General features: G+C 35.4%; 1 protein-coding gene and 1 pseudogene across 1 annotated transcript; both read right to left on the reverse strand.

Annotated features, from left to right (window-relative positions):
* Positions 1-51: 51 nt before the first annotated feature.
* LOC18011917 lies at positions 52-5,012 on the reverse strand (annotated as a pseudogene).
* A 2,612-nt stretch (positions 5,013-7,624) lies between these two features.
* LOC18011635 (BURP domain protein RD22) lies at positions 7,625-9,886 on the reverse strand. Its single transcript, XM_006394754.2, has 3 exons — positions 9,675-9,886; positions 8,627-9,324; positions 7,625-8,095 (listed from the first exon to the last, which is right to left on the reverse strand). The coding sequence occupies exons 1-3, from the start codon at positions 9,811-9,813 to the stop codon at positions 7,769-7,771; spliced, it is 1,164 nt and encodes a 387-aa protein (XP_006394816.2). The 5' UTR covers positions 9,814-9,886; the 3' UTR covers positions 7,625-7,768.
* Between the last annotated feature and the right edge of the window lie 8,206 nt (positions 9,887-18,092).

An 18,092-nucleotide genomic window follows, 5' to 3' on the forward strand; every position in this document is an offset into this window, starting at 1 on the left:
CGTTGAAAGTTGGTTGGGGTTAGACACAGCAGCATCATGTTCTTGGTATGATTTCATCAAAGAAACTATGAAAAACTTGTGATTGTTCTGTGTGTTCTCCTAAACATGTACAATTCTTGATGCGTCTAACACAAAAAAAGGATAAACTCTTCACACTTGCTTTCTTAGATGATAGGCATAGCTTCTCGAGAGGCTTTGTACTCACACGAACACAACAAGATGATGCTCAAACTAAGCAAGTTTTTGGCTTAAAATCCATCTGCAACTTCCTAATTTCCTCCATTTGTCGCTACAAAAAACATAAAAAGAGTTGCGTTCAAACTAAACAAGTCAAAGAAAGTACATTGAATTGCTATGCAACAGATAACATAAAGACAAAAGAAGGTAGAAGAAAATCAAACCAAGACGGAACTACGTTCTGTATCCTACTTTTCGTGCTATATCTTATTAGTAGCTCCAAACAAACTTAACATAAATAATTAAACCCCACTCAAGAAAGATAATTGTACGCTAACCATTGCCTGATGGCCACAGAATAAGCTTTTATAAGATTTCGGTTTCTTTAGTATACACTGCCATAGTCTGGACACTTACCCGGCAAAAGAAAATTAGAAGAGTTCATTTCATAGGAAGCAATGGTGATAGATGTTTACCTCCAACAACATTTTCCAAGTAAGCTCGTATCTGTCTCGGTGCAAGCACCAATCCATGGCCATATCAAATTCAATGGTGTTGGACTGAGAAGAATGTGATGTAACCACGGCGTTTCTCTGGAAAATATATAAAGACAAAACATAGGACCATTGCAAAAGGAGCGTTGCCTTTTTACTTGTACGTGATTTAGGGGGAGTAGTGATTAATAATACCTTCCCTCGTCGCATTTGAGTTCTGGTGTTAATATGGCCAGTGAACCCCAATAGAGGCATCGCTGGAGGATTCACCTTAGCATTAGAAGCAACAAGTGTTCTGTCCAATAGAAGAAAACAAAAGAGTTCGTTATTCAAAACATCATAAATGCAACTAAGCTTTAATAATCGCTCCGAACAAATATATGAGCTATAAAGCTATATGAAATAAGCATATAAAGATTATACTTTTGAAAGTAGTATGTCTTTTGGTAAATATATGCAAATGAGTCCAATTCACTTTTGTTTCTCTTTCGCATTATCAGCTTACAAAGTTTTACATAAAGCAAATCCGTTGATAACACATATTCATGAATGGACGTGATAGACGGCCCAGCACAAAGATTTCATGTGAATAATTGGATGCTAAGAGAAAAAGAGGAATATCGCATGTGAAGCCTTACCTTCCATTTGATAGCAACAAGCATCCCTCATCTAATCTTCTAATTACCCTTTTCGCAGCATCCATTGTGTTGAATATCGCCAAAGCTTCACCTGGACAACGGACAACATGAGATGCCATAGTAAGGCTCCTTATTCCAGTTGTAGATATAGATGAGATAAAATCAAAAGGCAGAGACATTTTATTGTCAATGTATGGCGACCATCGCTGTAAAACCAAAGTAACCCTTGTGGACTTACCGATATGAGGAATAGTAACTGACGTCCGCTCTATCATCCTCGCCGTACATTGCTCATTCAAAGCAGAGTAGACTATATCCTGAAGAATAATTCATAAGTTTGTTAGAGATAGTTTTTACATGAAAGGTGCACCAGGAAAAAGCTGAACTGCACAGCTTGAGTGATGACGGTTCTATCAGTTACTATATAAAATCTTAAATATCCTAAGAAAAAAATCTCCAAATTGAATAATACCTCAACTTCATTAGATGTATAAGTAGGATCCAAGTTTCGAAGAAAAACCAAAGTCCCTTGCCCTTCTGCACACCTCAAATTTTCTTCCCAAGGCTGGTAATCATTTAAACAGTATAACAGTCAGTGCGATGTAGATGGCAATTCCTGATATGATTTACAGAATCCGATAAGGGAGGAATACTTACAAGATTTCGGTACCATTTGCTTTCTTCCTGCGAACAAGAAAAAGGTTACCAAAAAATTGTTAAAGGAACATCCATGTCTACATTCACTTTGGTAACAAGTATTTTGACAGATATAATATGACCACAAAAAGAAGATATAATATAACAAAACATCGCCAAAACATACACAGGACTGCCTAACAAAAATACCATATGTTTGAAGTTTAAGTTGTTGCACAACCCCACCCTTATCAAAGGAAGTTTAACAACATACTCCGAGTGAAATTTTGTCAGCAGCCAATTCTAGACCAACGTCATTCAAACTATATGGCATGGTTCACATACAAAATTGGTTTCATATGTAATATAAAACTTACAACATTCGGCTTTTGTGTCACTTCGAAGATTCGATAATGTCTTCGGAAATTGGCATCGGTCACCATCCTCTCTTCAGTGTGTTTTGATATTTTACAATCAGAGCTGGGTTTCTTGAATGCTTTCTCAGTTGCAGGTTTGATCTCTTTTCCTTCAGCAAGTCGTGGTATCCGCAGATCTTGCTTCTTGTCAGTGAAGCTTGGCTTATGGGAATATAATTCTCCTCTGTTGACTTTGTCTTTAGGACTTCTAATAGGTCTTATGTCTTTTCTACCATCATGACTTATTTTCTGCAACTCTTTCGTCCTTCTATCTGATACTGCAACAGAACCATCTAGCCTCCGTTCCTTATAAGGCGTGTCAACCAAACAGTAAGAATCTTTCCTGTATTTTTCACCAGAAAGCCTTGATTTTTCTACTGTCGCATCTTTTCTAATAGGTCTTGTGTCTTTTCTACCATCATGACTTATTTTCTGCGACTCTTTCGTCCTTCCATCTGATACTGCAACAGAATCATCTAGCCTCCGTTTCTTTGGAGGCATATCATTTAAACAGTAAGAATCTTTACTGCATCTTTCCCCTGCAAGCCTTGATTTTTCTTCCATCACATCTTTTCTAATAAGTCTTATATCTTTTCTACCATCCTGACTTAGTTTCTGCAACTCTTGCGTCCTATTATCTGGTACTGCAACAGAGCCATCAAGCCTCCGTTTCTTTTGAATAATGTCATCCAAAAAGTAAGAATCTTTACTACATCTTTCCTCTGCAAGCCTTGATTTTTCATTCTTGTAACCATAATCGCTCTTCCTATGACCAGAAAGATCACTGACAATACTTTCATTCTGCCTAAATGAACCACTAGTTGAACGACGATTTGGTTTCAAACTATCTGCATTCCCTTGTACGTTGGTTGCCAGTTTCTGCACATCGCTAGCTTTTTTCTCACAGCTGGTTCTGTTAAAGATAAATTTAACTGCAACAATTAGAGAGAAATGAACTTATGAGGTATAAAGAATCAAAATCAACCACATAATTGAATAAAAAGGGAAATAAATGAAAGAAAACAATATGTACCATCAACTCCAGCAATTTTATCATCTATCTTGTCTAAGATTTTGAAAGTTCCAACATCAAATGTTCGGTGAAAAAGGAAGTCAGCCAACTTGATTTCTTCATCTGAGGGTTGTGGATTTCTTACGTCCTTCGAGATGCATAGACATTACATTTTCCAGAAATTGCTTCCTGGTGTAAGAAATGTTATATCAGTAAACTACTAAGCCATTTTTAAATTCAATACCAGGAAGGAAAAGAAAAGGTACCAGGATAATAACTGAAGAGAAATAGCAGAATCAGATGATCAGTTATCGACTATGGCTAGACTAAGAGTCAGAATGAAATGGGATGCCATCATCAACCAAAAAAACACCATATGTTTGAAAAGGAATAAGCGGGATCAAAAATTTTAAATGACAAAAAGAAAAAGAGAGAATCCAGTTACCAATTGGTTTACATTGGTGAGGCCAACACCTGTTCCCGAAGCTAGAAACAGTTCGTTGGCAAGTACATCTTGAACTCCTTCAAGATACGACGAAATCTCAAAAGGTGTAAAGAACCAGAGTAGCTCGACTCGCCGCTGATCATTAAGTTCCCACATATTTATGATCTTGCCAACAAAGAACTCCGGGGGATCCAGTTTAGTGGCATCGCCAAATGAGACACAGTCATAAAGACAGTATTGAGAACCACCATAGGTGAAAGATTCATAGAATTGAACATCCTTCTTTTCTACAACGCCGATTCTTCTCTTTTTACCCCACTTAAATTGTAAGCCTTCAGCTTTTGCAGATGGTTCCATTCTCTCCTGTGAAATGCAGTAGAAAAGAGCCCCCACAATTAGCTTTTGATAAGTTCACATAAATAGTAGTTTTGTTGAGCAAAACTGAAACTAAGATCCACTGGTGAAGAATGTAAAATGCTTGATTCATCTTCAACAGAACTAGATACAGAGTGTAGACCAGCCAATACATTGCTACGCTAATGAAAAAGCTAACTTCTTTTAAAAGAAAGATGAAACAGTTGGTCAAAAAAGATGAAACAGTTGAAAAATTCAGAGGATGATGATATCAAAATTCAAGAAAGAATGCATAATAATCAACAGCGTGCCTTCACGAAGAACAGGAACATATGCAATTTTAGAAAGTCGCGAAACCCGAGGCAGTAAACAAACACAGAGTAAGATAGTCGATAATCAAGTTCATGACAACGAAACAACAATTGATGCTAAAAAATTTCGATTTTTCCGCAAATAATGTTTAACATCCATCAACTGAGCAAACGATCAGGAGCAGTTTCCGTCTCTCGGAGACGAAATGTCCCAAAAAATGGTGCAGCGAGGAGAGAAACAAGTCCAGTTTCCTCGGGAAAGTAAACAATGCGAGTTCAAAAAGCAGGGCAATGTAGTAGAAAAGAGAAGGTCTTCACCGAGAAGCTTCCACTTTCCCGGCGATCGGAAGGAGAAAAACCCTAATTCCTCGTTTAATCACACCACAATCTTTTCTCCGTTCTTACTCGCTCGCTCTCCGATTACACACAATTCCAAGAGAAACAAATAAAAAGAAAATTGCAGAGAAGAGAAATCGATCGCTTCGCTTTGCTATTTTACTTGTCGTCGCAGTTCCCAAGGAGACACAAGAGCGAGTGTAGCCGAATGTATGGGAAGTGGGATTTTCCCTCTTTCACTCATTTGTTCAATGTGCAAACTTCTGCATGTTGCTTTTCGAATAACTCACTAATTAACTTACTACTCCCTCTGTTCAGAATTATTTGATATTTTAGAAGGTTTTTTTGTTCAGAATTATTTGATGTTTTCACTTTTCAATGTAAAATTTAATGAATTTTTATAGTTTTTGACCTTTTATATTCTGTAAATTGTTTTCTTATTGGCTGAATGATATTTAAATGAATTATAAATAATATTTTTAGTATAGGAAAAATAAAAATTAAATGAATCCTTAAACTATGTGCAAAAACCTTAAACATCAAATAATTCTGAACAGAGGGAGTAATAATTAACCTTTATTAGCGCATAAACTCGAAAATTGAAATTCATACGAAATTAGGATTATGATTTTTTTTTTTCGCCATCATTATAGTTGATCGAATTGTCTATAGAGCCCCTTGACCGTGAACTACCAAATAGTCTTTCTTGAAGTCGTTTGTTGGTCAAACATTCAAAGTAAGTTTGACATTTGATATTTTGACTAGAGTCTATTTTAGAGTTGATACGTTTTTTTTTTTTTTTTTAATCTTTTTTATTCATCATTTCATCCTCTTAAGGGACATCATTTGGAACCACAATGCAAGTTTAGCACAAGATGAATAAAAGCAGGTAATACAGGGGAGAAACAAAAGTAAAGCAGAAGTGAAGCAAGAGTGAAGCAATTTCAGAAAAACAATAAGCGAGGCCAAAGATGCCGGATGCGCGGTCATCGTTGGATGAATCTGAACCAGGTATATATGTAGGAGTCCATGCCTTGAGATGGGGAGTAATGAAGATGAACAACTGATCTGTCTAACCCGGCTAGTTTTGCACGAAGAAGAAGCTGGATTTCTTTGATTATAACTTGAGATGGCTTGGAGATAGAGGTATGTAGCCGGTCGTTACGTTCTTTCCAAAGAAAATAAATCACCGCTTGAAAAATCAGCCTGCAAATTGCTTTGAGTTTCCCATTTCTCGAAGAAGTTTTAACCCATTCAATAATGTCCTCAAAAGCCTGTGGGGGGGGGGGGGGGGGAGATATCCTGATGAGAGAAGAAAGAGGTCCAAACCTCTTGGGAATAAAGGCAATTGAAGAATAAATGGTGCTTATTTTCTGCCGATGATCCGCAAAGAAGACATGGAGCAGGAACATTCAAACCCCAACTTCGCAAGCGATCCCTGGTTGGTAATCTGTCTCGAACAACAACCCATAAAAGGAAAGCATGCTTAGGAATCCTAACTTTGCCCCAAACAGATTTGTACCAGGTAACTCTTGGAGGAGGAGGATGCAAGGTCAGCCAAGTTTTTGCATTTGAAAAAACCCCAGGAGAGGCGTTTGAAGAATTCCTCCATAAGAAAACATCCGGATGTTGAGATAGAGATGCTGGAAGATGAGAAGGAAGGACTGCTCGGAGGAGAGATAGAATTGGATGCCTCCCGTGCGAAATCGACCAAGAACCATTAAGACACGCTTGAGAGACTTTGGACGAGATAGGAATACCTGAAACACGCGGACCAAGCGGGCCAGTGATGTCAATTAGGGGGCCCAATTCTGTCCAATCGTCATGCCAAAAAAAAGCCGAATCACCAGACTGAATTTGACATGAGAGAAAAGGCTTCGCAATACTCGGAAGCTTCATTAGATGACGCCAAATCCAACTACCAGCTTGGGTGAAGTCTGAAGTCCAAAAAAGCCTTCCGCGGATCACCCTTTTCTTAGTCCAAGCTACCCACAGGGACCCATTGCCCGCAAACAAAAGCCATATCAACTTAAGTCCAAAAACCTGATTCGCATCTTCAAGTTTTCTTAGACCTAAGCCACCAGATTCTCTAGGCGTGCAGACAGAGTCCCATGCAACTTTTGCTCCACGAGCAGAGTTTGGAGCACCACTCCAGAGAAAAGCATTACATATCTTTTCCAAGGCCTGGATGCACTTCTTCGGGAGAGGAAAAACAGCAGCCCAAAAATTGATGATACTATATAAGACTGATTGGATTAGCTGCAATCTTCCGGCGAAGGAGAAATGTCTAACCGTCCATGAAGAGATTCTTGCTAGAATCTTATCAATGAGGGGCTGATAATCCTGAGGTCGCATCTTATGAGGCAAAAGAGGAAGACCTAAATATTTGACTGGAAGGGAACCTTGAAGCAAACCGAATCTAGAGGCCAAGTCTGAGATGAAATCCAGATTATTCCTATCAATGAAAAGACAAGTTTTCCCTAAACTTAAAGCCAAACCGGAGACCAGTTGAAACGACTCCAAAATATTTAAAATCCCAGCCAGAGATCTTTCTTTTCCATCAAAGAAGATGAGAACATCATCAGCGAAGCTGAGATGCGTTACCTGAGGCAAGCAGGCGAAAAGACATCAACTTAAATTAGTTACATATATTGTACTGTGCCTATATTAACATTTCGACTCTAGTTTTATCATATCCATATTTTTTTTTTGGCAAAAACTACAAGAGGCAAGCAGGCCAAAAGACAGCTACGTAAAGTGTAAACACAATTCATTTAGCAAAAAAAAAAAAGTGAAAACATAAAGATGCATTCATTCTTTGATTATAGAGAAACCACGCATTAATATATGTATATGTCTGTATATTCATAATCAAAACATTACAAAAGATAGATTGTCTCAAACATTATTACATAACCCACACTATATTAAAAAGCATATGTTATCTATCTAGTAGTTGAACCAAACAACATGGGTCTGAGGGAGGAAATGGCAGATAGGAACAGTGCCAGGCTTCACTTTAAGGACTTTGAAGGCCAAGTGGTTTGGATTCCAAGCTGAGGTGTTCTTGTGGCATACCGCAACAGCTTTAGCTCTAAGCCCGTTCTCTCCTTCGAGCGGAACCGCGTAGACGCTCGTCATCATCGCCTTGTGGCAGTAGAACACCGCGAATGGGTACTTCTGTTTGTGACATACCACTGACTTGTCATCCGATAACTTCTTTACTCCAGCCGCCGCGATATTGTACTTCTGCATCGGTGCATTCTTCTCAGCCACCTGTAGATAAATCACGGTTACATCCAGAGTATTAGTATTCATTAGTGGACATACAAATAAAATGGAACTAAACCCGAACCAAACTGGAATGTGTTTCTATATAGTTGACTTGCTTTTTATATACGATTTAAAACCTAAGTTAATTTAAAAAAAAAAAAAAGTCAAACCAATTTTGAATATACCAAACTGAACTTTGGGTGGTTTCTCCAAGAAACCCATCTAATTAAATATGTACATTTTTTTCCCAAGTTGACTCATGTAAGAAATGTCTATGGAGCATTCTAATTAATTCCAATGGATATCTCAACAATTTAAAAAAAAATATATATTAGGAGAGAGAGTGAGAACTTTGAGAAATCTGTAGGACATTTGTCTCTTGATGAGTGGTTCAGTTCTTTCTAACAAATTAAAATTTAAGTATCTTTAATAAGTATTAAAATATCAATATTAAATTTTCGAGAAACTCTTTGGAGATGATCTACTAAACCTAAACCTAAACCAAACCATAAAAACGGAGATTTAGTTGATTACCTCAGTGGAAACAGCACGGACACGATCTTTGCCAAGCTTAGAAACGCTAAAATCGACCATCGACTCCAAAGACGTCGCACAATACTTCTCCTCTCCACCGACTCTTTTCGCTTCACACTCCTCGATCGTCTTCTTCATCATCTCCGCTTCTCCCGAACCGGGTTTAACCGAAAAAGTCTTCAAGATCTCCGAAAACTTCTCCGAACCAAACGGCACCGTTTCTGCCTCCCCACGAGGCAAGAACGCCGTTTTGCCGTTGTAACCGTCCTCCGCATTAAACCGGAGGCTCATAACTTTTCCGGGAACCATGTCCTTCTCCAAGAAGAAGAGAGCCGCTTTGGGATCGTCGTGGAGCTGAGTCTTGCTCGCTGCATAGTTATACACGAAAGGGTTTGGTCCTGGTTTAACACCGACGTAAACCGGCTTGCCCTTGTGGCGCGTGTGAACTATAACTCCGCCTTTACCAACTCCTACGTCGGTTCTTTTTCCCGGTTTTCCGGTGTGAACGTCAACGCCGCCGCCGTGACCTTTTCCGCCGCTAACGCTCACGTGTGTTCCTTTACCCTTTCCGGTGTCCACGTGCACACCTCCTTTTCCAACGTTCACGGCGGTTCCTCCGCCGGGTTTACCTTTTCCGGCGTTAACGTTCACGCCTTTTTTCCCTACTTGGACGCTTGTGCTTTTGTCGTCGAGAAAATCTGAAACAACGAAATAATTTGGTAAGGAGCAGGAGACATGTAATTTTGTAAGAACGTACAGATTCTCATAAATTATTATATAGATTTGTCTAACCTATTAGCTCGAGACGCATATCTTCAAATATATGTTAAAAAAATTGATTCTAAAAATTGTAAAAATCTGCGTTTAGGTCTATAATTCTTTCTCTTGTGTATCTGCCGTAAATTTTAAATTGGAAAAATCTTTAGAACTATACAGAACAAGATGTTAAAGAAATTAGAATCTAACAAGCTATATAACATTAGGAATAGTGGTGCAAGACTAGGAGGAAACAAATATAAAGTCGGTAAAGTAAAGAAAAAAAATTAACCGGGCTTAAAGAGATGGCGGAGAGAGTTTGGCATGGGAGTGTTTGGTAAGGCAGTGTTCCAATAACGCTCCGGTGTTAAATCAGCTGCAATCGCAGTGACTGAAATAAGAAGACAGATCAAAGGAAGACGAATCGCCATTTTTTTTAGGAGTTAAAAAAGTTCTGATGAATTTGAGGAAATGAGTGAAAGTGTACGTAGAATTTATAATAAAAGGGTTTTAGTAGTAAGATCTGAGGTTGAAGTTATTAGTCGGGATATAGACGGCTAACACTTACCAGTCTATTTGGGCCGATTTAATTATATCACATACTCCCTAACCACCACTTGCCTTCTACTCCTTAAATGCTCTTTGTGTCCATGTGTGGACATGTGTTTATTTTTTAATTTCACCTGTTTTTATTTTTGTTTGGATGTGTTACGTTACGTACGGCGTCATTTTCTGTCTTTCTTTCATAGAGTTCTTATTTGAGGCGCTGATGTCGTAGAACAATTCCATGGAAAAGCGATGAATCATTCACACATGTTTTTTTTTTTGGTGATTCAGTTTTCCTCAGGTCAAAATCTAGATTGAGTTGGGAGTTTCCATCAACAGATAAATTTTGTAATAGATCAAATCTGTATACTTATACGGACTTAGTTGGTAGTTTTGATTCACATAGCAAAATTTTGACGTTTCACTTTGAAGTCTCTTAACATTCTTAACTTCAAAGGAAGACTATGTGATTCGCTTAGTTATATTATTATATACAAGCACATTTATGTTTGGAGGTGTGATAGTTTAGTTAAAGGTACAAAAAAAAATCTCATGCATGCTCTCTCCTATAGTTTGTTATATTAATGGACCGACAGGCTCTTTAATAGTAAGACAATGACCCTATGGTTCGTATAATTTTGATATCCTAACTCCTCCATTCCTTCTTTTAATATACATATAAACTAGGTGTATTATTTAAGTTTTGAAATAGAAAAAGGGAGATCAATTTTAGCTATTATGAGTCAACTAATCATATCTTGACACATGACATTTGAATATCACATAATAAACACTCAGTGAAGACTAGTACACAGAGCCCCTTCTGAATTTTAGAAAGCTACACCCCAACTTTAGCCCCTTTACACTAAAAAATAAACATTATTTAACCTCAAACCGAAAATAATATCACCGAAGTATATGGTAATTAAGAACTGTAAACTATTTTAACAGAATTACAGAATTAATGAATTAGACGGGATCGTAGAGTTTTTTTGGACACATGATTTAAGTATTCGGTATCCGAACCCATGTGAAGTCTCTTATGAATATGATTCAACAATGGATCTTCACCTTCTTCCCAGAAAAAATACATAACTATATACGGAAAACATTCACAAAATCTCTCACACGACACACGTACACACTCGTTTGCAAGCACATAACCTTTTATGTGTTTGTGTTATATTTTTAGCTCTTTTTCCGGCTCATCCTTGACTTGCGTGTTAAAGAATCTACCGAAAGCATTCCTTTTGGTGCTCCTCGAAACCTTAATATTTTCTCCCTTGGCTCATATGCCCATTTACTATCTAGCAATTGACTCTGGCGATTCCCAAAAACATATCTGTAATGCGATAGACCAAAAATTCTTTTAAGTATATATACACATATATATATATATATATATTTTTTTTTTTGAAAAATCTTTCAGTTTTCTTAAATTCACATCCTAATCGAAATACCATTAATGAAGGACGGTCTCCGGCATGTTTGGACGGCTCTTCGGTGTCACATGGCGATGATATTTCACTTCGTTCGAGAAAAGTTTCAAAAGCAAACCAAATGAGACTGTGGGGGTATGGTGATCTTACCATTTGTGTGGACTTTTCAGACAAAGAGAAAAACTAAAACGAACAACTAACTCATTTATGGCTAATCAATACACTCATTTTCGACTTTATTATTTTTATCCATTGTTGAAGAATCTGAGTGTACACCAATATGTATTTAATGTTGTTGATTTTAGTTCATTCTCTAGCTACCCCAGCAAAGGAGGCCATGATTGTTGTTTTTCCATTTACATTTACATTTACATTTACATTTACAGTAATTAGAATAATACAAGTACAAAAACAAACAAACGTAAGCTAATATTTTATGTTTACAATTGCGTTTTATATTTTTTTCTTTTTATATTTCCTTTGGAGAGAGATACAGAATAACGAAAAAGAAAGTGCTAGTCGACGGCCATGAGAGAATTTTGATTTATACGCAGAGTGACGATGGCAAAAATTATCTTAAAAAGAAAAAAAATGGCTTAAAAAAGAAAAATGTCGTTTCGTAATCACATACTTTTACACGTTTTCTGATCACATCTGAAAATCCACTTGAATTGGTACATAAGCTTTGCATATCATTTTCAAATCGATTAACAAAAAGAAGTAACAAATTGTACTCTTGGAACAAGATCACATCATGGGATTCTTAAATCTTCCAAGCAGGATTCTCTCGTCACTTTGATTCAAATCAAATATTGAAACCATTTTCAGGTAAATTATGGTAATGCTTTTTATTTAATTTGTACTCTAAATTCAATTTCTATATTTTTTTTTCTGTTCTTCTAGTTTGATTTTGACTCTCTTTTAAAGTTCTATTTGTCGTCTACTTAAGTTTCCGTTAGGTTTTATTATAGAAACCCTCTGAAGTTCTTTGTAAAGAGGATAGATTTTGATTTAAAAAAAAAAAAAAACCTAAGAAACCTTTCTTACATTGCCAAATATATGTTTGCCATGTAAGCATTTCTTGACGAAATTAGAAAGAAATTCAACGAACCTCAATTTAAAAATTCCTTAATAACTAGTTTTTACTTTTTATATACATCGTCAGATTTTTTTTTCTTCTCCTCTTATTGTATCATTTCATTTGTGGCAATAAACTCGTAGATGCTTTTAAAAAAAAATAAAACTGGCGATAAGAAAAAAAAAAATCAAAACAAAAAACATAGTAGATATGAAGAAACCATGGGCTTATATACTCAAAAAACGATGGGCCTTATTCAAAAGGCCCGAAATTAATCGTGGACTAAACCTTATACCCCCATTTTGACTATTCAAATCAAATTAATTTTTTATTTAAAAACATCCATGCTTCCAAACGTAAAAGTTACGTTCCCCAAGTAAGTTGGATCTAGGAATAAACCAACCCATGTCAATACTTTTGTATACGTTTTGTTATCATCAAATTGGGAACTTACACATTCAACAGAAAACGAGGCTTCATACACACTGACACACACGTTGAGAGTATTATTTGCTTTCTTACTAGTAAAAGAAATAAAATTGAAAATTGAAAAGCATAAAGAAGGGACAATTTAGGATAAAATTTGGGACGTGGGGAGAGTGAGTGAATGTTACCAATCACGCTTTCACCAACCATTAGCCCCCAACAACTTCTGATATGCTCCAATTTTAATTGTCTGGATATGTTAATTTTAATTTACACAATAACAATTTGACTGATACAGGGTTGACGGTTAAATGTTTTTAATTATTCATGACTAAATAAACCACTAGAAGAAGTAGAGAAACGAGTAACAGTGGATATAATCTTATAACCAGTAGCGTGTGTTACTGATAGAATGTATATATATATATATATATATATATATCCAGCGAACGCATGCTACGAAATCATATGATAAGTAAATTGTTGACAAATACTATAAATCGACCCATCTTAGTTAACGTCATAACTCATAAGTACTCGTACTTACGTAGTGGTCAGCTATCGCTAGATTACGATAGGAGAATTCGTTTTCATAAAATTATAAATAAAACGTGAGACAATATATTTTAGTGAGACAATATATTACGGAAATAAATGTGGATTTTGGATTTTGACCAGAGTGTACATTCTCTTTTCACAAAATCACAAGACGCTGTCTAGTTTACAAGGCTCAGAGACACAGAACAACAGCAACACAAATATCATACCACGAATGAATAAAATGGAATATCCGCTATCAACAAAAAAAAAATGGTATGAATTTTGAGACAAATTGAGAACCAATGTAGATTGAATTTCAAAACTTCGATTACCTATGCAAACATTCATTTTTGGGTTATATAATATTTAAGTGCATGAATGACTTAAATATATATACATATATATATATATGTGTATATGTGTGTATATTGGAATCTAAGAATCTAACGGCACTTTATTATTTCTCTTGTAATATAAGCTACGAAAAGAAAAATATAGAAGAGAGAAACAAGTATCCAATAATGAGCATGCACGATCACGATCCGTCTTCTTCGATTGACCTATTAAAGGAAAAAAAGAGAGAAGAAGAGTGGACCCAAAAGTGAAGAGACATCACTTTTGTAATCTTAATCGCTTGCATTTCACTGGGAAGGCATTAGTATCTTCTGAGGCCATTTAGTTAGGACCACCCTTTGCAATTCATTCCCACACTTACTTCCACTATGGCACTATAGAATCTTTGTCTCATCTCTCCGCATGTGTAAAAGAGATGTTTATGAGTACTCATCTGATTTTTCACACATGCATCCGTATATAGATACATTTTTCTTTCACTATGAAATGTTTATCAATCTTTTTTTGTTTGATAAATGTTTATCAATCTTCAATTGAACCCAACGTAGAATTGTTTGATTCAAATTGCCATATAATAGGAACTATGTTATATTTCCATGATGCAATTACGTATCCCTATTTTGCTTTTCTTTTAAATATTTTAACCCTAGTATTTTGTTTCATTTTGTAACCTTAATTTTAATACACTCTCTCAATGTATTTTTGGTTCCCAATGACCTTCAAACTTTTTGTGTTGGGCTACTCTCCCTAATAATAATTTACATATTTTATTAGTTATGGTGGCTTTTAAGATCATGAATAGATGAATGAAAATTTGCAAGGAAAAAACCCACACTGGTTTTTTTAGCATGTTTTCTTAACGATTTCATTTCATCACATCACTTGACGCGGTTTTTCATATTCACCTCTACGCCTTTCCAGCTATACAAAAACTATTTAAATTTTGTCAAATACTACATCTGAAAAAGAACAATATTCTCAAATCAACCAATTCATGATAGTCCACTTGAATGAGTGTTCTTTCTAACATGAATAATCGGTTATAAAAGAAGAGCCATATCATCGAATGGACATCACGTAATTGTTGCCGATTTGTTCAAGCCATTGTTATGTGTGTAAAATACGTATACTCGATTTGTTTTGAGTAACTTCCGATTGAATTTTAAATGTTAATTATATTCATCTATTGAGTTGCGTAAGAGACACATGTTTTAGAACAAAGATAATTCAACACACCACTGGTGATTTTGTTGGCCAACGATTGATGAGCTTGAGAACCTAGCCTAAATACCAACCTAATTGGTATAACCATATCTGTAAACACTGAAATTTGGTGCAAACACAATTATTGATATTAGTGGTATCAGTTTCATTAGAAGAAATCAGTTCTAATTAATTAAAAAGAAAGGAAAACAAAAAAAAAAATTGGTTAAAGTTTGGTGTGGCTTTTATTAGTAAAAATCCTCGTGAGTAATTATGGAGAGATTGCATCGTCACGTCAACGCTGGTGACAGATGATATTTCAAATCCGAGATTACTCTTTCTAATCATTGCTCAATCAAAGCTTCAGTGATACATAACCGTGGGATGATAATACCGGTCACATTTGGCTGCTAGTCTCACCGTCGGATCGTCTTTTCCCATTCTAATTATATATTAAATTTATATATATATTAAAAACAAAAATTAACGGACCAAAACTGAAATGGTCCATTTGAGACCGTTAAGATAATGAATGCGAAGGACCAGTGAGAGTTTAAAGCCTTTGGAATCGGATGGTTGAGAAAGAAGCTGGACCCATCAACGCCAAATGTACGACCGTGGCTGGATCGTCCAGCGAGATCACTTCCCTTGTGGAGGAGAATATGCACTGACCACTCATATGGACCACATTTCCCAAATTTTCACTAATACTTCCCTCTTCTATTTGAACTTCATGATTTTTTTTTTGTTTGGTTTTTGTGGGTTTTTTTTTCTTTTGTTAATTGTAGTTATTATTATCTCCCGCGGAAATTTTTATTATTAGATTTTTTCTCTTCTTTTTGTTTTCTCAATATTTCTATTCTTAGACTATTCATCAATGAAATAGCAATTGAATAACAAATAAAATAAATGAAATCTTTTTTTTTTGAACGGCCAAATAAATGAAATCTTACTCAAAATATAAGGTAATAAAAAATGAAAAAGCGGTACAATAGTGAGACATCTTATTTGTAGTTATTTTCTTCCTTTAATTTTTATTTTTACTGAAAGTGATTTGTCTTTCAATATATTATAAGCCAAATAACCCAATGGCTCCTCCAATTTTTCGAGCCACCGTGGTTTGACCCCAAATTCATTAATGCGAGACAAAAATGCCGACTCTTTTGTTAGTTAATAATTTAGGAATATACTTTTTTTCTTCTTATATTTTTTTCATTTAGGAATATACTATTGACTTTATTTATTTTCTTACGTTGGAACTAGCTAGAAGAAAAGATATTGCTGAGGTTTGAATCCATCGGATTTACGCAGGGACGATGACATATATTATCTTCAAACGTTGGATATACTAAGAGGGTTGATACGAACGATATACTATTATTCATGCATTGCACTCTTTAGTGGGTTGATTCTTCCAATGAAACTTAATGCGTGAAGCAAACTAGAAATGAATGAGAAAATGGTTAGTGTTAGACCATGAAAGTGCAGGTAAAGGGTCATTCATGGCAAGTGGCAACTCCCTCTAACGAGAGAACTAAAAACGAAAATTTTCTTTAAAAAAAATTGATGTTTTTTAATCTAAAACCTAATCTATTCTACCAATGCACATCATTGCCGCTTTCGTCTTCTGAACCCAACTTTTAAACTTAATTTGCAGCATTCAACGGATCTTAACTTAAGAATTATCGGACACACTATTCCGGAACGAATCTGTCATGTCTCGGGACGTTGTAATTCAACAAACGCTTAAAACGGTAGCACATCACAAAAGAAAATCGTCGTCTCTAAAATCAAAATACGTATAGAATGTAAAATGTTATGAATTTATGATACATGTATATTTACTAAATTATTATTATTAATCTAGAAATACAAAATGTAGTCGTGTAGGAAATTGTTGAAATGAAACTCTTGTATCTTCTAGAGATTTTGATTTGTATCGTTAAAATATGTTAGATTTAAAAAGACATCAATTTTTTGTACGGTAATGTTTCAGTGAAACTATCAACCCTTATTATTATTTTTTTCGAAATTTTCCCTCCTCTAACATTTCATAAAATACTCTAATAATTTGAGTAATTTAAATTGTTGTGAACTCATTAATTGGTAAACTCCCAAAGATGCTTCCACTATTAGCAGTCCTCATCACGTGACAATTGATATGAATATTTCAGAACATTTTTCCCGAGCGCACATACACTTTTTGTTGGTTGGTGGTCGTATCTCGTAACACATATATATTTTACAACGAACTAATTTGTATAGTGCATGAAATATCGTCAAACAAAATAATGATTTTTCCCAGTCATATCATCATATGTATAAAATATATGGACACAATCATCTATACCGTTTACTGTCGAAGAGCACCAATTTCCAACACAATTTGGTTGACAAGCCAACTATATAATTCAGAGCCAAGAAAAAGGGCAAAACTAAAAAAGGCAAAATTAAAGAAAAAGAGCTTCAGAAAAATAAAGCAGAAACATGATTTGAAAAAAGCAAGTGCTTCTTATGTTAAAAATGTGGGACTAGGAACTGTAGGATATATCAAATCTGTTTGCCTACTTGGAGTCAGCCACACTACTAATTACTTCACCAAAATTTTAATTAAAAGAAAAAGTAGAGTTTCGAATTAAAGATTTGATGTTGACAAAAAATAAAATTGAAAGATTTGATTTGGGATCTGAGTATCTGATATTGTTTCCTAAAATTTCCCCAACAGCTTGGCAAAAGTGTAGGGCTCCAGCTTGTTACTTATGTGCCTTTTACAAAAGTAAATTTTCTGTAAGATCCTTCTTTCCTTTTTCCCTTTTTCCTTATGTTTGCCTGTGTTTAATTTTACGTATTAATAATATCTTCTGATGGATTAAAACCTTTTTTGTTTTGTTTAATGGGTTCTGAATGAATCACAATTTTGTTTACATTTGAACAAGTTACCGGTCATTTGACATGACAATTTAAAATAATGAACCCACATGGTGTTAAGGTTAGTGAACATTCTCTAATCACATGACTTAAAAGGTCAGTCACATGGCTACTGGTCCAAAGGGTTCGAAGAAACAGAACGTTTAATTTTCTTGTTAAATACGACTTTCATTTTATGTCTAATTCTTATGTGGCC

The sequence above is a fragment of the Eutrema salsugineum genome, unplaced genomic scaffold (assembly GCF_000478725.1).
Source record: "Eutrema salsugineum unplaced genomic scaffold, Eutsalg1_0 scaffold_6, whole genome shotgun sequence".
NCBI classification, from domain to species: domain Eukaryota; kingdom Viridiplantae; phylum Streptophyta; class Magnoliopsida; order Brassicales; family Brassicaceae; genus Eutrema; species Eutrema salsugineum.